Below are 17,616 nucleotides of genomic sequence, written 5' to 3' on the forward strand. Positions count from 1 at the left end.
CTGAACAGTTTTCGGGTCAGAGCATTTTGTTTGAGCCCCCCCAGTCAGGTTTGCCAGCTGGGCTGTTGGCTTCACCATGCCTGCTAAGGGTTGTCCGTGGCACTGTGTGGGTACCAGTTGTCAACGTTGGAGAAGCAGGGGTTCTCCTTTACCCCCGGGTCAGACTTGGTGTTGTGAATGCCGCTCAAGTTGTCAGTTTGCCTGCAGGGATAACTGAGGTGGGGTTGACCACAGCCACATTGGCCTCCCAGTCCGCCGTCCCATCCGTACTTGATAGGATAGGGTCATGGGACCTTTCAGCCTTAACTGAGCTGGAACAAGCCAGTGTTCGGTCTGTGCTGGACCAGTACAGCTCAGTGTTCGCAGCCAATGATGGTGACTTGGGGTGTACGAACTTGATTTCACACGAGATACCCCTGCTTGATGATGTCCCTGTACGGCAACGGTATCGTCGCATTCCCCCTTCAGAGTATGAGGCAGTGAAGATGCACATTAACCAGCTTCTGGAGTCACAAGTCATCTGTGAGAGCTCCAGTCCCTATGCCTCACCTATCGTGTTGGTGAGGAAAAAGGATGGTGGCTTGAGGCTCTGTGTGGATTATCGGCTCCTGAACAGTAAGACCAGAAAGGATGCCTTTCCACTGCCTCGTATCGAGGAGAGCCTGGACGCTTTATCGGGGGCCCGCTGGTTTTCCACTCTTGACCTTGCCAGTGGGTATAACCAAGTGCCTGTGGCTGAGCAGGACCGTCCCAAGACCGCTTTTTGCACCCCCTTTGGTCTTTTCGAATTCAATCGGATGCCTTTTGGCCTTTGCAATGCGCCAAGCACTTTCCAGCGGCTGATGCAACGCATGTTTGGCGATCAGCAAGGTCAGTCCCTCCTGCTTTATCTTGATGACATAATCATCTTTTCATCTTCCATCGAGCAACACCTACAGCGGCTGGAAATGGTGCTCGGGCGACTGCAGGGCAGGGCCTTAAGGTCAAAGCGGAGAAATGTGCAATTTTCCAGGAGCAGGTGTCATACTTGGGACATATCATCTCCAGCCAGGGTGTCTCGACCGATCCCAAGAAAATAGAGGCTGTGGCTGGCTGGCAGCGTCCTCGTCACATCAGTGAGTTGCGGTCCTTTTTAGGGTTCGCCAGTTATTACAGGCGGTTTGTCGATGGCTTCGCCAAGATGGCTAAACCCTTGCACCAGTTGGTAGCTGACCTGGCTGGCACCAAAACAAAGCGGGGATCTGGCCGGGCACTGGGCTCCGCATGGACGCCCGAGTGTGAGGAGAGCTTCAATGCTCTAAAGTCAAGGTTGGTTTCCACCCCAGTATTGGCTTATGCGGACTTCTCACGTCCTTTCATCCTTGAAACTGACACTAGTCATAGTGGGCTTGGTGCAGTGCTCTCCCAGGAGACAGATGGTTGCGTGAGGCCGGTGGCTTATGCGAGTAGGGGGCTCCGGCCCACTGAGCGCAACATGTCCAACTATAGCTCTATGAAGCTAGAATTTCTTGCGCTCAAGTGGGCCGTGACGGAGAAATTTAGAGAATATCTGTTGGGGCATAAGTGCATGGTGTACACAGATAATAACCCCTTGAGCCACCTTCAGTCGGCTAAGCTGGGGGCGGCCGAGCATAGGTGGGCTGCTGAGCTTGCCGCTTTTGATCTGGAGATCAAGTACCGGTCTGGGCGAAACAACCGAAATGCGGACGCACTGTCGCGACAGCACGCACCAACGCCGGATTGTGTCATTCCATCTTTGCCTGGCACCTCTGTCCCGTGTAGCCTTCAGCCGAACATCCAGCCTGGTCCTATGGTTGGTGCCTTGCAGTCCTTGGTTTCTATCCTTCCATCTCACTCTCCAGCTGATCTTCACTTGATGCAGGAAGAGGACCCTGTATTAAAGGAGGTGTTGGTGTTCTGGCGACGTGGGTCTCTCCCTACCTCTGCTGAGAGGAGGCAGCTCTCTCAGCCCGCAATTGTGCTGTTGCGCCAGTGGGACCGCCTGGTCGAAAAGAATGGGGTGCTTTTCCGGCGGGTGTTCCGCTCTGATGGTGGGGAAGAACAACTCCAACTTGTTTTGCCCACGGTGCTCAAGGGGGACACCCTGCATCAGCTCCACCAGGAGCATGGGCATCAAGGCACAGAAAGGACCACCGAGCTGGTGCGGCAACGCTGCTACTGACCGGGAATGTCATCCGACATCAAGAAGTGGGTGCAGCGGTGTGAACGCTGTCAAGTTGCGAAGGACTCGGGGCAGGTTCATCGGAGTTACATGGGCCACCTTCTCGCATCCCGGCCAAACGAGATTTTGGCAGTGGATTTTACTTTGCTTGAACCTTCTCGTAATGGCTTTGAGAACGTCTTAGTCATGACTGATGTGTTCAGTAAATTTACAGTGGCTGTTCCCACCCGGGACCAGCGAGCGGTGACAGTAGCCCAGGTTCTGGTCACAGAATGGTTCTAAGTATGGGGTTCCAAGTCGCCTACACTCAGACCAGGGCAGAAGCTTCGAGAGTGGTTTGATTTCCCAACTTTGTGCTTTGTATGGGGTTGCCAAGTCCCGCACCACCCCCTATCATCCGGCCGGAAATGGGCAGTGTGAGAGGTTCAACAGGACACTTCACAACCTCCTGCGAACATTGCCGATTTCCCGAAAGCGGGACTGGGCTTCTTGTCTTCCGCAATTGCTCTTTGGTTACAACACTACACCTCATCAGAGCACGGGTGAGTCACCATTTTATTTGATGTTTGGGCAGGAGCCCCTTCTTCCCATTGACTTTCTCCTGGGTCGTGTGCCAGACCCGATTCCTGGTGAGGTGCAGGACTGGGTGGTAGAACACCGAGCCAGGCTTCGTGTGGCATTCGAGGGTGCTCGTGAGAAACTAGAGATGGCAGCGAGTAAGCGCAAGGAGAGACACGATCTGTTCGTCCGAGACGCACCTTTGCCAGTGGGACAGTTGGTGTACCTGAGGGACCATGGTGTTAGAGGCCGCCATAAGATCCAAGACCTCTGGAGCTCTGTTGTCCACCAGGTTGTGCGGGCCCCTATCGGCGACGGTGTGGTCTATACTGTGGCGCCCGTGAGTGACCTGGGTGGAACTCGGAATGTCCATAGAGACATGCTAAAGGTGGTCGTTCAGCCCGAAGTTGTGGCCCTCTCCTCACCAGCTTCTCCATCTTTGTCCCCACGGGCGGCCTCTGTGGACGACTCTTCCAACAGCGATCTCTGGCTTCTGGTTTCCGAGGCCCCGGTGCCATCCATTGCCGTGCCGCCACCATTTGGGACCCCTCAGGCGTCCTCTGCCCCGGCTGCAACAGCACCCCAGGGTGCGTGCAGTCTGACTGCACCCGTAAGTAGCAGCGACCCATCAACAACAGTGCCCCCAGCCGACCAGCCTTGCAGTAGTCAACAGTCCCTGCGTCGGACTGCTCGTTCAACAGCTGGCATTCACTCAAACAGGCATCACCTTCCACGGTCAGTTAATTCGCAGGAGGAAGTAGAAACTTCCTCATGCGGCCGCTAGACTCTGCATCCAATTCCCTAATGGCAGTGTTTAGACCTTGGTGCTAACTTGGCCCTGTCTCTCGTCGGGTCGACGATCCAAAAGGTAGGGGTGGATGTGGCAGGGCGTGGCCTGCCCCTGAAACAGGTGTCCTATGGAGGTAGTGCCTTAATTGGTGGGTGGGGAGAAAAGGTTTATATAAGGCACTGCCTCCAGCTGATCTTAGTTGTTTTTCCCCCTTCGACGGTACGGCGGGGTTGCGGCTTATCTGGGCGGTTCGACCAACAAACTGTTTCACAGCGCGAGCATGCTGTTTGGCAGCGCCAAGAAGGTTGGTGCTTCCTCCCGCCATCCTTCCACCTAGAGCGTTTTGCCGTGAGGGCACGTGCGCTAGTTTACCCTGGGCAGGTAAGGCGCAGCAATGCGCGTCACTGACTTCCCCGCACTCGGTCAATAAAGGTTAATGGCGCTGTCCTTGTTGCAGTTGACTGCCGGCTGGCGTCGGTGGGTCGCATTGCCCCAGCGGGAACCCTTCACGGAGTGGTGGCGCCACCAAACAGTCGGCACGGACTACCTCGCGTACTGGACCCACTGCTGCTTTGGCTCCGTCCCGTTTGCGGGACTCTCTCCTGTTCGCTCTCGCGCTCTCTCTCTCTCTCGCCCCCCCCCCTTCGCTCGGGGGACGGCGCTGAGACGTCAGGTGCTGCGGGCCACGGCGGGGACCCAACCCCTGGTGGAGGGCGTTTTTATCACACCTTTCGTGTGTAGTTTTGTTTGTAGTAGCACGGGTGTTTTTAGTTTGTTTATTTCCCCTAATTGAGTTTCACCTGCCGGTGGGGCCCCAGCCCTGTCCACCCCCTTTTGGTGATTTTTTGTACAGCCGAGTTATTTTGGTGTTAAGTTGGATTTAATAAAATTGTACTGCCTAACCCTCAATCCTGTCTCTGCCTCTGGAACCGAACCGTATCTGTGCGTGCCTGTTTCCGGTTAATTCCTGGGGTGAAATTCCCCAGGTGGCGTTGTCATCCACCGTTCCACCTCTCTCCACCCCGCCACATAAGGTTTTATTGCCATGGTTCACAATGACTGGGACGACCTTTAAGTAAACTTTGCTCGACTGCTTGGCAGGGATAAGAGTGGTCCCAACTGTGGGAGTCGTGAGATACACTTTGGAGCTCGGATTGGCGATTACATGCAGGACCTTGAGGTGTACTTCTTGACACTCGCTGCATGCCTTCTTCAAGGTGCACGATTCCATTCCATGGTTACTACGACCACACCGTCTGCATCGCTTTCCTTCGGTGATCCACCTCTCCACCTGCTCCGGTGTACATGTGGCAGTCCTGGGACACTGCGAAAGGTAGTGGTCGGCACCCTTGCAGAAGAGGCAGATCCGCTTGTCTCTGGTCTCTTTCTTCTCAGGCTGGCTAATGCTAGGGGTGGAACCTTGTTCCCAACTGTGGTACACTGCCACAGGGTTGTTCCTCGGTTTGATGGTCTCTCTCTTCATCCCGGAGGACTCCTTACGCTGGTGCCATTGTGCCATCTTGTCCGACAGTCGTTGCACTTCTGCCTTGCCTTTTAGCCACTCAGAGAGGTCTTGCAAGCTGTAGGGGTTCAAACTGTTCATACGGAGCCGTCCCTGGGTGTGTAAATATTTCACAAAGGAGTCTCTTAAGAATCTTGGAAGTTTGCTGAGGAGGCGATCTACATGCCCTGACGACATGAGCTCTCTACCCTCAATTGATATCAGCATTCCCACCAACAGCTGGACCTGCAGAGCAAAGTTCTGGAATGACTTAGTGTCACCTGACCTAACATCAGGTGAGTTCAGCAGGGCAGCGATCTCACTCTGGGCCAGTTGATGGGGTTGCCCGTACTGTTGTTGCAAAGCTTGCATTGCTGCTGAGTATGGTTGGGCATGATGTCGACATGACTGGGCGATTAGTCAGGCCTCTTCAAGGACAAGCTGTTCCATGAGTACTCGGTATTTATAATACTCCGATAGCTGTGGATGGGGACCAAGGAGATAGTCAAGGGCCATCTTGAGATCTGTAAACTCTCGTTCGCTGTCATGCTCCAGTTTAGGGAGTCTGGGCACGGGGACAGGTTGGGTTGGAGGCTAATGCACAAATGGTGGTGCTTGTGGCGTACTTGGGTAGCCTGGTTAAATGGGAAAGGCTCATGCGGTTGGTTGTGGTTGGTGCTGATATAGATGATACTGTTGAGGTAGCTGGAGGGTGGACGGTTGCTGACTAATGCTGCCGTACTGATGAGGAACTGGTGGTAAATAATCTGAAGATGAAGGGTATCCATTTGCCCCTGTTGAAACCTTTAGCACGGGTGGTGTGAATGCTGGTTGATTTTGAGAGATGATTGGAGATTGAGATACTTGCTGTGGGGACAGCTGAGGTATCGTCTGGGTGATGGAGGCACCTATGTTGCCTGGTTGCAAAGTGGCTAACGCTGGTGCGGGGAGCCCGGGCATTAGTTGGGTTGGAGGCTGAGATACGGGCTGAGGAGTCAACTGCAATATCTGGGTGATGGAGGCACCCATTCGGCTAGGTGGCCATGTAGACGAAACGGCAAGAGGGAGTGCTGGCGTCAATGTGCAGCCGTACGCATTGATTGGGACGCTGGAGTAATCGCCAACCTCTCTATGCCCCTCACTAAGGGTGACAGGGGAACAGGTGCATGGCTTCTCGCTGATTATATCAGCAGTGCTGATATGAGGGCACAAGGGGGTGCAGGTACTGCACTGGGGGTGGTGGACAATTGATGCAAGGCGATGTACCTGTGGCCGTGGTCACGGGTTGGATGAGGTGACTCCGGCGTGCTTTATCCACTGCTGCCGCTGTGCTGCTCCACTTCGTATTCATCTTGGCTGTCTGCAGGAGAAGACTTGTCTCCCTTCACAGTTTTAGGCAACTATTCTGGTGGAGGTGGCCTTCTTTGTCCCACTCCTTGAATGGTGGACCCCATCTGATGCCCGAACACTGGCTCTGGCTGCCTCATTGTCCAAGTGGTATCGACCGGCGGACTTGATTGCTGCAGCCATTCAGGGTTGGCATTAATTGTCTGGGTTTCCACCAAGGACGGTGGCAGCATTACTTCAAAACCTTGAAGATATGCTGGAGGGCGCCTCCTTCTGGTCGTCTTTGGTAAATCTTCTGAGGCCACTCTCTGCTCTGCCATGTTTTAGCTACTGCAGGTGGGGCTGATCCGGCTCGAAGGACCAAATGTGAGGGATTTAGTGCAAATTATGAGAATCCCTCTAATAATTTGCCAGTCTCCCCATCTGCAGTGGGCGCTCCGGTCAGAGAGCCACAGGGCAGCAGGAGAGTGCACTCAATGGCTTTATTCAAGAACAAAGGCAGTCAAGTTTGGGTGTGGTATCTGAGATAACAAAGAATGTAGATTCAGGTTTACAGAATGGTTAAACTATACATTTAATGCAAACAAATCACCATCTGAACTCAGAGGAAATTACTTACATGCCGCATGGGCATCAATGCATCGCTGGCTGCCTTCTTCAGAAGTTCACAATACAACAGACCAAGAAGAAACAATGGCCGCCAAACATATTTATTGGGCCCGAGGACCTCCCCAGCTGCCCAAGCACTGCCCGAATAAAATAAAGATAAAAATAAGACAGAACAGGAAAAACAAGGAGGAATTCTGTACAGTGAGAATAAGACAGACACCTACAAAATTCCGGCTACATTTATTGGAGAATTGGAGCTTCAGGAGCCTGTTGAACCTCAGACAGAATTATATGAAAAGGATCCAGGTTCAAGTATGGGAAATTATGAATTAGAACCATGGGGAGAGATTGAGTGTGAGTATAGAGCTTTACCGTTGACAAGGGCCATAAACAATGAGGAGGCGGGTCAAATAGGAATACACACGCGGAGTAAGGGGCCCGTTTCAGGAAGACCGCAGCTACAGGCCCCTCTGATACAGAAAAGAGAGAAAAGACAGGAAACAGTATATGTTCCGTTTGCTATTACAGATATCAATTGTTTAGTGGACAAGATGCCCCCAACCGCAGAGGGAGGCGGCAAGTGGATGTCCAGCCTTTTTAGCTGAACACAGAACATGCAGCTGGCGATAGGAGACTTTAGAGGAATTTTAGGGAGACAAGTGTCTCTCTGGGATTTGGATAAAGTTGAAGTAGCAGCAGGCATTAAAGACAGACCTAATGCTGCACGTTTTGGACCTTGTGCAAACAGGGTTGGTGAAGCTATGAGACAGATATTTCCAATATCTCCAGGAGCAATGCAGAACTTAAGATTTAAGTGGGAGGAAAGTGAGTCGGCACATGGATTCCTTATGAGGTGTAAAGAGGAATGGATGTGTGCCACAGGGTGCCATCCTGGCTCAGATAATCTACACACCACTTTGTTCCATCAGGCAATAATTTTAAGACTTCCACAATTAGTGAAAGAAGCCATGGAAGGAAATCCTGACCTTCCAGGTGTGGCGGGGTGGGAGGTGTATCGGTTGATGACAACGCCACCTAGGAATTTCACCCCAGGAATTAACCGGAGAACAGGCACACGCAGATAAGGTTCTATTCCAGAGGCCGAGACAGGATTGAGGGTTATGCACTACAATTTTATTAAATCCAATACTCAACAAAAAAAATGACGCAGCTATACAAAAGTTAAATTAACAAAAGGGGTGGACAGGGCTGGGGCCCCACCGGCAGGTTAAACTCAATTAGGGGAGATAAACAAACTAAAAACACCCGTGCTACTGCAAGCAAAACCACACACGAGGAGGGTGATGAAAACGCCCTCCACCAGGGGTTGGGTCCCTGCCGTGGCCCGCAGCACCTGTCCACAAAGAAAAGGAACAATTAAATTTACAATGATAAACAATCAGACGCGACGAGCACACACGTGCACACACACACAGACAGGCAAATAAATGGTGACCAGGTCGTCTAAAAGAACACAATGTCAACCAAGAAACGAAAAGCAACAAAACCTAAAAAAAGTAAATATAAACTGATACAATTTACACACTGTTAAGAGTCTAAAATTTAGGCAAAAGCCCTGTGGTCGCCTCGGCGGCACCACCACGTCTCAGCGCCGTTTCTCCGAGCGAAGGGGAGCGAGCGAGAGAGAGAGAGAGAGAGAACGAGAGAGAATCCCGAACCAAAGGACCGAGTCAAAGCAGCAGTGGGTCCAGTAAGCGAGGTAGTCCGTGCCGACTGTGTTTGGTGGCGCCACCACTCTGTGAGGGGTTCCCGCTGGGGCAACGCGACCCACTGACGCCAGCCGGCAGCCAACTGCAGCAAGAACAGCCCCATTAAGATTTATCAACTGAGTGGGGGAAGTCAGTGACGCGCATTGCTGCGCCTTACCTGCCCAGTGCAAACTAGAGCGCGTGCCCTTACGGCAAAGCGTTCTAGGTGGAAGGATGGCGGGAGGAAGCACCAACCTTGTTGGCGCTGCCAAACAGCATGCTCGCTCTGTGAAACAGTTTCTGTTGGTCGAACCGCCCAGATAAGCCGCAACCCCACCGTACCGTCGAAGGGGGAAAACAACTAAAGCCAGCTGGAGGCAGTGCCTTATATAAACCTTTTCTCCCCACCCACCAATTAAGGCACTACCTCCATATGGCACCTGTTCGGAGGGCAGGCCACGCCCTGCCACACAGGCAGTACGGCGGAAGTCTGGGAGAGACATCTTTCACACCATATCAACACATTTAAGCTAAACAACAGGGAAAGAAAGAGGGGGTGATGACAGCGCAGGAACAGCTCCTAAAAATGCAGTTAGATGATGCACTGAAAAAGCTTAATGATAAACAAAAGGAAGAGAAACAGATGGTTCAGCAGTTTCCTCGGCAGGTGCAGCCAGATCAGTTAGGTCCGCAACAAGATTTTGCTCCGATAAACCCGTATTGGGTCAGTCCAAGGGGAGGCATGTGTGGGAGACATGGCGGGCAGGGATACCGCTTGACAGGCGGGTACTTAGGCCGAGATCAGTGTCACGCCTGCAAAGGGTATGGTCATTGGCAAAGGGACTGTCCATATCACAACTACCCGGAGGTACCAGGCAGTGTTCCACCATCTCATGGAATTTATCACCGGAGCCGATCTCATCTGACATCGTCGAGCTTGTGGGGTTCTCAGGAAGCCCGGAGAGACTGCCGTTTTCTGTGCCATTAGTGACTCATTTTGCTGGACAGACTGTATTGCACCCCTTTGTGATTTCACCACATTGCCCTATCAACCTGTTGGGACGAGATCTCCTGGTGAGGACAGGAGCAGCTATTCTGTGTGGAGATCAAGGTCTTGTGGTGCAATTTCCTAATGGAATGAAACTGAATTGCTGTATTCCACACCAAGGTGTGAAGGGACAAATGCTGATGAGTCCGACACCCTCTCCAGAACAGGGGGTGTGGGCGGATATTTATTGGGGAGAACTTGAGCCTGAGACCTCACCTGGTGTCGGTGTTGTGGCATTGTTTCAGAGCTGGGGGCCCTGGTTGTCGATGCTAAGTCCTTTTGCCCCGCCAGTTGATCCCTATCATGTCACCCTGTTTTACAACCGTGAGAATAATGAAGTGTATCAGGATGCATTTAGAGAAAAGTTACAGGGAAGTTTCTGGATGATTACATTACCGTGTGCAGGTCGACTTTGCTGAACAGAATAAGTGGTATGAGAGACTGTAAAGGAAATGACCTATAGTAGACATTTTATTCCTATATATTCAGAAAAGACTACACCCCTACGTGCAATGGTGAATGAACAGGGAATACGTAATTTGACAGCCCGGCTAACATGGACAACTGAGGGAGAGAAAGTGTTCATTGCTCTTAAACAGGCACTCATGACATCTGCATGTTTTGGCAGTACCAGAATATAAAGATACTTTCTTCTTGGATGTTTCTGAAGGAGAACATAGAGTAAATGGTGTTCATTTTCACAAAAAAGGGGGTGAAAGGAAAGTATTAATGTGTGCAAGGATAATACTGGACCCCATTGAAAACATGCAGCCACCATGTGTAAGGCATGTAGCAGGGGTAGTAAAACTTTTACAAAAAACAGCACATTTAGTGATGGGTCATGCTCTGACAGTTCTTACAACACATAGTGTGGTATCACTGGTCAGCTCAGCAGCATTCACCATGACCTCACTTAGGCAGACCAGGATGGACAAGATTTTAACTGCACCACACATAACATACACACATGAAGGGATCAATATGGCAGATGGTATAGGAGAGGGTGAACCACACAGATGTGAGAAGAAAGTGAAGAAAGATGAAAAAATTAGAGTAGATCTTAAAGCGGAGCCGTTAAAGGATCCAGATGAAATATTATTTACAGACGGCTGTTGTTTCAGACACCCACAAGAGGGGCTGAAAGCTGCCTATGCAATAGTTAGAAAATTAGAAGAGGATTTTGAGGAAGTAGAAACAGGAAAGATAACAGGTAAAGAGTCAGCACAACTTGCAGAATTGAAGGCAGTTATTAGAGCGTTAGAAATATCAAAAGGAAAGAAAGTCACTATTTATACAGATTCAGCATATGTAGTGGGAGCTATACACTTAGAACTTTGTCAATGGTTGCAGGCTGGGTTTAACATAGCATCAGGCTCTCCTATAAAACATGAAGCAGAGATGAGGCAATTGGCATGGACACTCATGGAGCCAGCGGAGGTCGCAGTTGTAAAGTGCAAAGGTCACAGCAAGGAGAACTCTTTAGAGGGAAAAGGTAATGAGGCGGCAGATCAGGCAGCAAAGAAGGCGGCAGGTTATAAACCAAGTTACAATTTGTTGTTGGTAGAGAAAACGGTTCATGAAATGCTTCCAAGATACGACAGGGAAAGACTTGGTTGTGATCAAGAAGAAGCTTCTCCACATGAAAAAACAGTTTGGAAGGAAAGGGGGGCTGTGAATGTTGAAGGAATTTGGCCGGGCCCAGACGGAAGACCTGTTCTCCCGCCCGGTCTGGTAGATGCCGCTCTGGAAGAGGCCCGCGGCCTGACACACTGCGGGAAACCACAAATGATGCGGTATTTAACACATTGGTGGCATCCATTCTTGCCAGCCATTGTAGAAAATTATATCAGAGAATGTTCAATATGCACACACTTTAATGTAAAATCAACAATTCGACCACATGAGGGAAAGTTTTCAGTTGCCCCTATGGCAGGGCAAGAAATAATTATAGATTTTACTGATATGATAGATAGAGTCAATGGGTTCCGATACCTCTTGGTGGCAGTGGATGCATACACTGGCTGGCCAGAGGCGGTTCCTGTAAAAGCAGAAGATGAAAAAGTGTTATTAAATTTTTGATTAATCAATATATTCCAACACATGGTTTCCCCAAACGAATTAGGTCTGATAATGGAACTCATTTTAAGAATAAAGATTTACAAGAAGTAGAGAAGGCTAGAGATGACTCTCCTCCTGAGAGTCATCAAGCAAAAGTGGTCAGAGCACAGGTGGACTGGTCCCTTTGAAGTTGCAGAGTGAACATCACATGTTAACCCTAACCCTAACATCCTAACATACTAACACCCTAACACATTAACCCTAACTCTGGTATCACTGGAATCAATGTACCCCAGCAGGTAATTCACAGAGAATGCTTGGACAGATCCAGGAACATCTAAAGAAGACGGCACCATGATTGAACTTCTATTATCATTGATTACATCAAGGGGATTTGTTAATGAATTGTTTGTATTGGCCTAGCTTAGGCTAGGCCAAAAGGGGGATTGATGAGAATTGTCTTTATTTTAGATTAGATTAGATTAGATTCAACTTTATTGTTATTGCACATGTACAGGTACAGAGCAACAAAATGCAGTTTAGCATCTAACCAGAAGTGCAAAAGAAGCAGCAAGTGAGGATAATAACTTAATAAATACAGTATGTGCGGTTATTTTTACAATTGTTTACCAGGTTGTGCTATAAACATATTTTACAGATGGTGTTTACATTAAATGCCTTAGACTATAAGTGCAGGAGCTATTTAGCTATTTACATAAGATAGAGGAGATGTGCAAATTATAAATTACGTGTACAGTGATCCCTCGCTATATCGCGTTTCATCTTTCACGGCTTCGCTGCTTCACGGATTTTTTTTACAGTGCGGATATTTTTGAATGGCCACTGAACTTCAGCGCACGGCACAAGAATGGGACCCTTTGATGAGTCGTTCATTGCAGTTCTCAAATATAATCGAAGGTGGCATATCCGTTTATAAAAATCTTCTTGCTCAGAAAAAGAAAGAGCGCCAACAACTACCCATAACAATGTTCTTCTCTCGGAGAAAGACTCCTGCGCCTTCAGTAGAAACAGACGCTCCAGCGGAGCGGAGTCAGGGCGAAGAGGCACAGCTGGGACTGTGAAATACGCGAGTGACAATGTTTCCAACCTTGTATTACTATATTAAAATTATTGTTTTAAACAAATTTTGGGCTTTAAAACAGGTTTTGATTTTTGGTTTCATTCTATAGTTCAGTATTGCATTGTAAAATAATTAAAAAAAATAAAGCTGACTACTTCACGGATTTCACTTTTCGCGTGTTATTTTTGGAACGGAACTCCCGCGATAAACGAGGCATCACTGTATACAGATACAGATGATAAAGTGCATGAGTGCGCAGGACAGGTTTAAACAGTAGCTACATTGGTTACTAAGCTAGTGAGTTGTTGTGTAAACTGCTGTAGTGTAGTGAGGTGTGGAGTGTGTAAGGGTCAGCAGGAGTTCAACAGGGACACCGCTCTGGGGAAGAAGCTGTTCCTCAGTCTACTGGTCCGAGTCCTGAGGGTTCTGTAGCGCCTCCCAGAGGGCAGGAGGGAAAATAGTCTGTGGGCGGGGTGGGAGGAGTCCTTGAGTATGCTGCGTGCTTGATGCAGGCAGCGCTTCCTCTGGACATCTCCGATGGCAGGGAGTGTAGTCCTTGTGATGCGTTGGGCAGTTTTCACCACCCTCTGCAAGGCCTTGTGCTCAGCGATAGTGCAGCTTCCATACCAGACTGACACGCAGTTGGTCAGGATGCTTTCTATCGCACGGCGATAGAAGTTCACCAGGACAGCCGAGGATAGCTGGAGGCGCTGGTGAGCCTTCTTGATGATGCTGGAGGTGTTTGTGGTCCAGGACAGGTCCTCTGAGATGTGGGTCCCCAGGAACTTGAAGCTGGAGACACGCTCGACGGCCATCCCGTTGATGTGGATGGGGTCCTGTGTGCCTCCTCTTGCCTTCCTGAAGTCCACGTAGAGCTCCTTGGTCTTGCTGGTGTTGAGGACCAAGTTATTGTTAGCGCACCATGTGGTCAGGTGCTCTACCTCCTCTCTGTAGGCTGTCTCGTCGTTGTTGCTGATGAGACCGATCACCGTTGTGTCGTCTGCAAACTTGATGATGGAGTTGGATCCACGTACAGGTCTGCAGTCGTAGGTGAATAGAGAGTAGAGGAACAGGCTCAGCACACAGCCTTGTGGCACACCGGTGCTGAGTGTGATGGTGGTGGAGCGGCTGTGACCTGACCTAACATGCTGTGGTCTGTCGGTCAGGAAGTCCAGAGTCCAGTTGCAGAGGGAGGGGTTGATGCCCAGGTCTCCAAGTTTGGTGATCAGCTTGGAGGGGACGACGGTGTTGAAAGCTGAGCTGAAGTCAGCAAACAGCAATCGTGCATAAGTGTTCGTGTTGTCCAGGTGTGTGAGCACAGAGTGCAGTGCTATGGAGACTGCATCATCTATGCTCCTGTTGCTGCGGTAGGCAAACTGGTGTGGATCGAGTGTGGTTGGGAGGCAGTCCTTCAGGTGAGCCAGGACCAGCCGCTCGAAGCACTTCATAATGATGGGGGTGAGTGCTACCGTGCGGTAGTCATTGAGGCAGGTTGGTCTGGAATGCTTCGGAACTGGGACGATAGTTGTGGCCTTGAAGCAAGACGGGACCACTGCGTGGGCGAGGGACAGATTGAAGATGTCCGTAAAAATCCCGGCGAGCTGTTCTGCGCATGCCCTGAGCACACGTCCAGGGATGCCATCAGGACCAGCAGCCTTGCGTGGGTTGATCCGGCTGAGGGCTGTGTAGACGGCGGTAGATGATAGTGTGATGGGTTGGTGGTCTGCTGGGAGAGGGGTCCTAGTGGCAGTGTCCTTGTCGTCCTTTTCGAAGCGAGCATAGAAGGTATTAAGCTCGTTCAGGAAGGTGGTGTCCATGACTGTGGGGCTGGAGTTGTTGGGTTTGTAGTCGGTGATGGCCTGGATGCCTTGCCACATATACCTGGGGTCAGAGCTGGAAAAGTGACCCTAAATCTTGCGTTTGTAGGTGTGCTTGGCCTTTTTGATGCCCCTCCTCAGGTTAGCCCTGGCTGTGCTGTAGGCCTGGGCTTCTCCTGATCTGAAGGCAGTGTTGCGCGCCTTCAGCAGGAGCCGCACCTCCTTGTTCATCCATGGCTTCTGATTGGGGTATGTGGTGATCCGCTTCGTGGTGGTTATGCTGTCGATGGTGGTGGTGATGTGGTCCAGAACAGTGGAGGTGAAATTGTCAATGTCGGTGTGTGTGTGTGAGCCACAGCTGCCCTGGGGCGTAAACATACTCTAGTCCGTGTGTTGAAACCTGTCCTGGAGTACGGAGTCTGCTCCCGCCGGCCACACTTTGATGGTCTTCATTGATGGCCTGACGCGGTTGATGAGGGGTGAATACTTGGGGGTGAGGAACAAAGAAAGGTGGTCTGATTGTCCTAGGTGGGGGAGGGGTGTTGCCGTATAGGCACCAGCCATGTTTGTGTAGACATGGTCCAGAGTTTTGTTTCCTCTTGTATTGCAGGAAACATGTTGGTGGAATTTTGGAAGCACAGTTTTTAAGTTTGAATGATTGAAGTCACCCGCAACAATAAATGCAGCCTCCGGGTGGGCGGACTGTTGTTGGCTAATAGCCGCATGAAGTTCATTCATCGCAAGAGTGGCATTAGCATCCAGGGGAATGTAAGCTGCTGTTATGATGACGGATGTGAATTCCCGAGGTAGATAAAACGAACTTCTTGTATTATGTGTTTTGCCATGTGTTCCCGTCTTCTCTTAGAAGTTAGGCAAGGTAGATTCATTAGCAACTATAACAAGGATCAGAGACATTCCTTTCACAGGATTGTTGTTCCATTGTAATCTCAGGAGTCAGTCAGGCAGGGGGTGTTAAACACCCATCATAAACGGGGCATCAGGGTGGGGTTGATGATCTTATTTGCATAAAGAATGGGAACTTTGATCTGGCCACCTGGGAAGTGTTGGATCGCGATACCTTTCAAGTGTAGCTGCCGATCCGCGTGTTCTTTGAATGAAGACTTCGAGAAGAAAAGTACCAATTTCAAAATGTATTTAACAATAGAACCAATTCCAGACACAAATATTACAGAGCTCCGGGCCAGTTCATAACCCTAGCAACAACAGAGTTAATCGTCAGGGCACGAAGTCTGACAACCTAACTATCCCTTGGCCCAGTCCTTTATAGTCACACACATGCAAATTCACAATGTCCATGCAATCCAATCCAGATCCCCTGCTGAGATGTCCTCGTCCTCTTCCTCCAGTCCCATTTGGTGTTGGTAGAGTTCTTCTTTTCCATTGTTTTCCCAGGTGGCCAGATCCCATTCTTCATGCAAATGTGATCATCAACCCCCTGATGTCCTGTATACAATGAGTGTTTGACACCCCCTGCCTGACTGGCTCCTGAGATAACAATAGAACAAGCAACAATCCTGCAAATGGAATGTCTCTGTTCTTTATTACATTTACCAATGAGTCTACCTTGCCTAACTTCTAAGAGAAGACAGAAACATATGGTGAAACACATAACAAGATAAAGACAATTCTCAACAGAAGATAATGGAGAAGAAGGGCTGTACCAACACCAAATGGGACTGGAAGAAGAGGACGAGGTCATCCCAGCAGGGGATCTGGATTGGATTGCATGAACATTGTGAATTTGCATGTGTGTTACTATAAAAGACTGGGCCAAGGGATAGTAAGTTTGTCAGACTTCATGCCCTGGCAATGGACTCTGTTATTGTAGGGTTATGAACTGGCCCGGAGCTCTGTAATATTTGTATCTCGAATTGATTCAATTGTAAATACATTTTGAAATTGGTATTTTTCTTCTTGAAGTCTTCATTCAAAGAACACGCGGATTAGCAGCTACACTCGAGAGGTATTGCGATCCAACAGTCTGCTGCTGTATTCTCCAGCTTTCCGGTCTTGCACCCCTTGTCCTTCATGGCGCTTTTCCGCTTGTTCCTCCGCTTTGCGTGCCCTCACCTGCGCCCTCACCTGCGCTCACTGCTTCCTCACCACGCTCCCCTGTTCTCACTCCTCCCTCACCCTGCTCACCTGTGCTCACTCTCCCCTCACCCTGCTCACCTGTGCTCACTGCTCCCTCACCCCGCTCACCTGTGCTCACTTCTCCTTCACCCCGTTCACCAGCTGCTAACCCTGGCCCATCGAGTCCACCCATCACCTGACCCACTGTACCCTGCTCACCCATTTGGATCCTGTCTCCAGTCTCTCCTGCCTCACCCAGTTCAACTGTTTCACCCATCACCTCACCATTTTCCCCCAGTTCATTTGAATCACACACCACCTCACTCATCACACCACTCAGATCACTCACCTCCCCAGTTAAATCCACCTTCCCCCCTGATTCACCACTCTCACCATTAATTTCTACCACCATCTCCACAATCTCGCTCCCTCCACTCACCTCACTCTCACGCACACACTCGTCCCGCTTCTCCTCCATCTGCGACTCTGCTGTCGCTCCGTCCAGGGCAGCGGAGCTTACCTCCGCGCTGAGCCACCGACGCCTCGCCGCCGGAACGGGCCGCGGGGCCGGGGGCACCACGGGCACGGTAGCGGCACGCTCCGCTGCCGGCGCGTCCGAGGCCACACAGCTCGGACAAGCCCTGGCGAGATGACCCTCCTCATTACAATTAAAGCACTTGAGGGCGGAGGAAGTTGCGAAAAGGGTATAATCAAAATCATCTACCCAAACGATGAAACGATAATTAAATTCCTCCGCTCTATTGTTCAGGATCATGTGCACCTGCCTGCGGTGAGACACTACGTGTCTCAGCAGCGGTGACT

The 17,616-nt window shown here is 50.3% G+C and overlaps 1 protein-coding gene and 2 long non-coding RNA genes across 3 annotated transcripts; 2 read left to right on the top strand and 1 right to left on the bottom strand.

Annotated features, from left to right (window-relative positions):
• Positions 1-3,683: 3,683 nt before the first annotated feature.
• LOC130527555 (uncharacterized) lies at positions 3,684-4,439 on the top strand. The gene is made up of 2 exons (XR_008951057.1): positions 3,684-3,834; positions 4,204-4,439. It is a non-coding gene; the product is annotated as an uncharacterized LOC130527555 (long non-coding RNA).
• Positions 4,440-9,156: 4,717 nt separating this feature from the next.
• LOC130527471 (uncharacterized) lies at positions 9,157-13,046 on the top strand. Its single transcript, XM_057036048.1, has 2 exons — positions 9,157-12,965; positions 12,998-13,046. The coding sequence occupies exon 1, from the start codon at positions 10,474-10,476 to the stop codon at positions 11,821-11,823; it is 1,350 nt and encodes a 449-aa protein (XP_056892028.1). The 5' UTR covers positions 9,157-10,473; the 3' UTR covers positions 11,824-12,965; positions 12,998-13,046.
• On the bottom strand, positions 12,280-13,380 carry LOC130527564 (uncharacterized). The gene is made up of 2 exons (XR_008951066.1): positions 13,117-13,380; positions 12,280-12,565 (listed from the first exon to the last, which is right to left on the bottom strand). It is a non-coding gene; the product is annotated as an uncharacterized LOC130527564 (long non-coding RNA).
• Between the last annotated feature and the right edge of the window lie 4,236 nt (positions 13,381-17,616).

The sequence above is a fragment of the Takifugu flavidus genome, chromosome 6 (genome assembly GCF_003711565.1).
Source record: "Takifugu flavidus isolate HTHZ2018 chromosome 6, ASM371156v2, whole genome shotgun sequence".
NCBI classification, from domain to species: domain Eukaryota; kingdom Metazoa; phylum Chordata; class Actinopteri; order Tetraodontiformes; family Tetraodontidae; genus Takifugu; species Takifugu flavidus.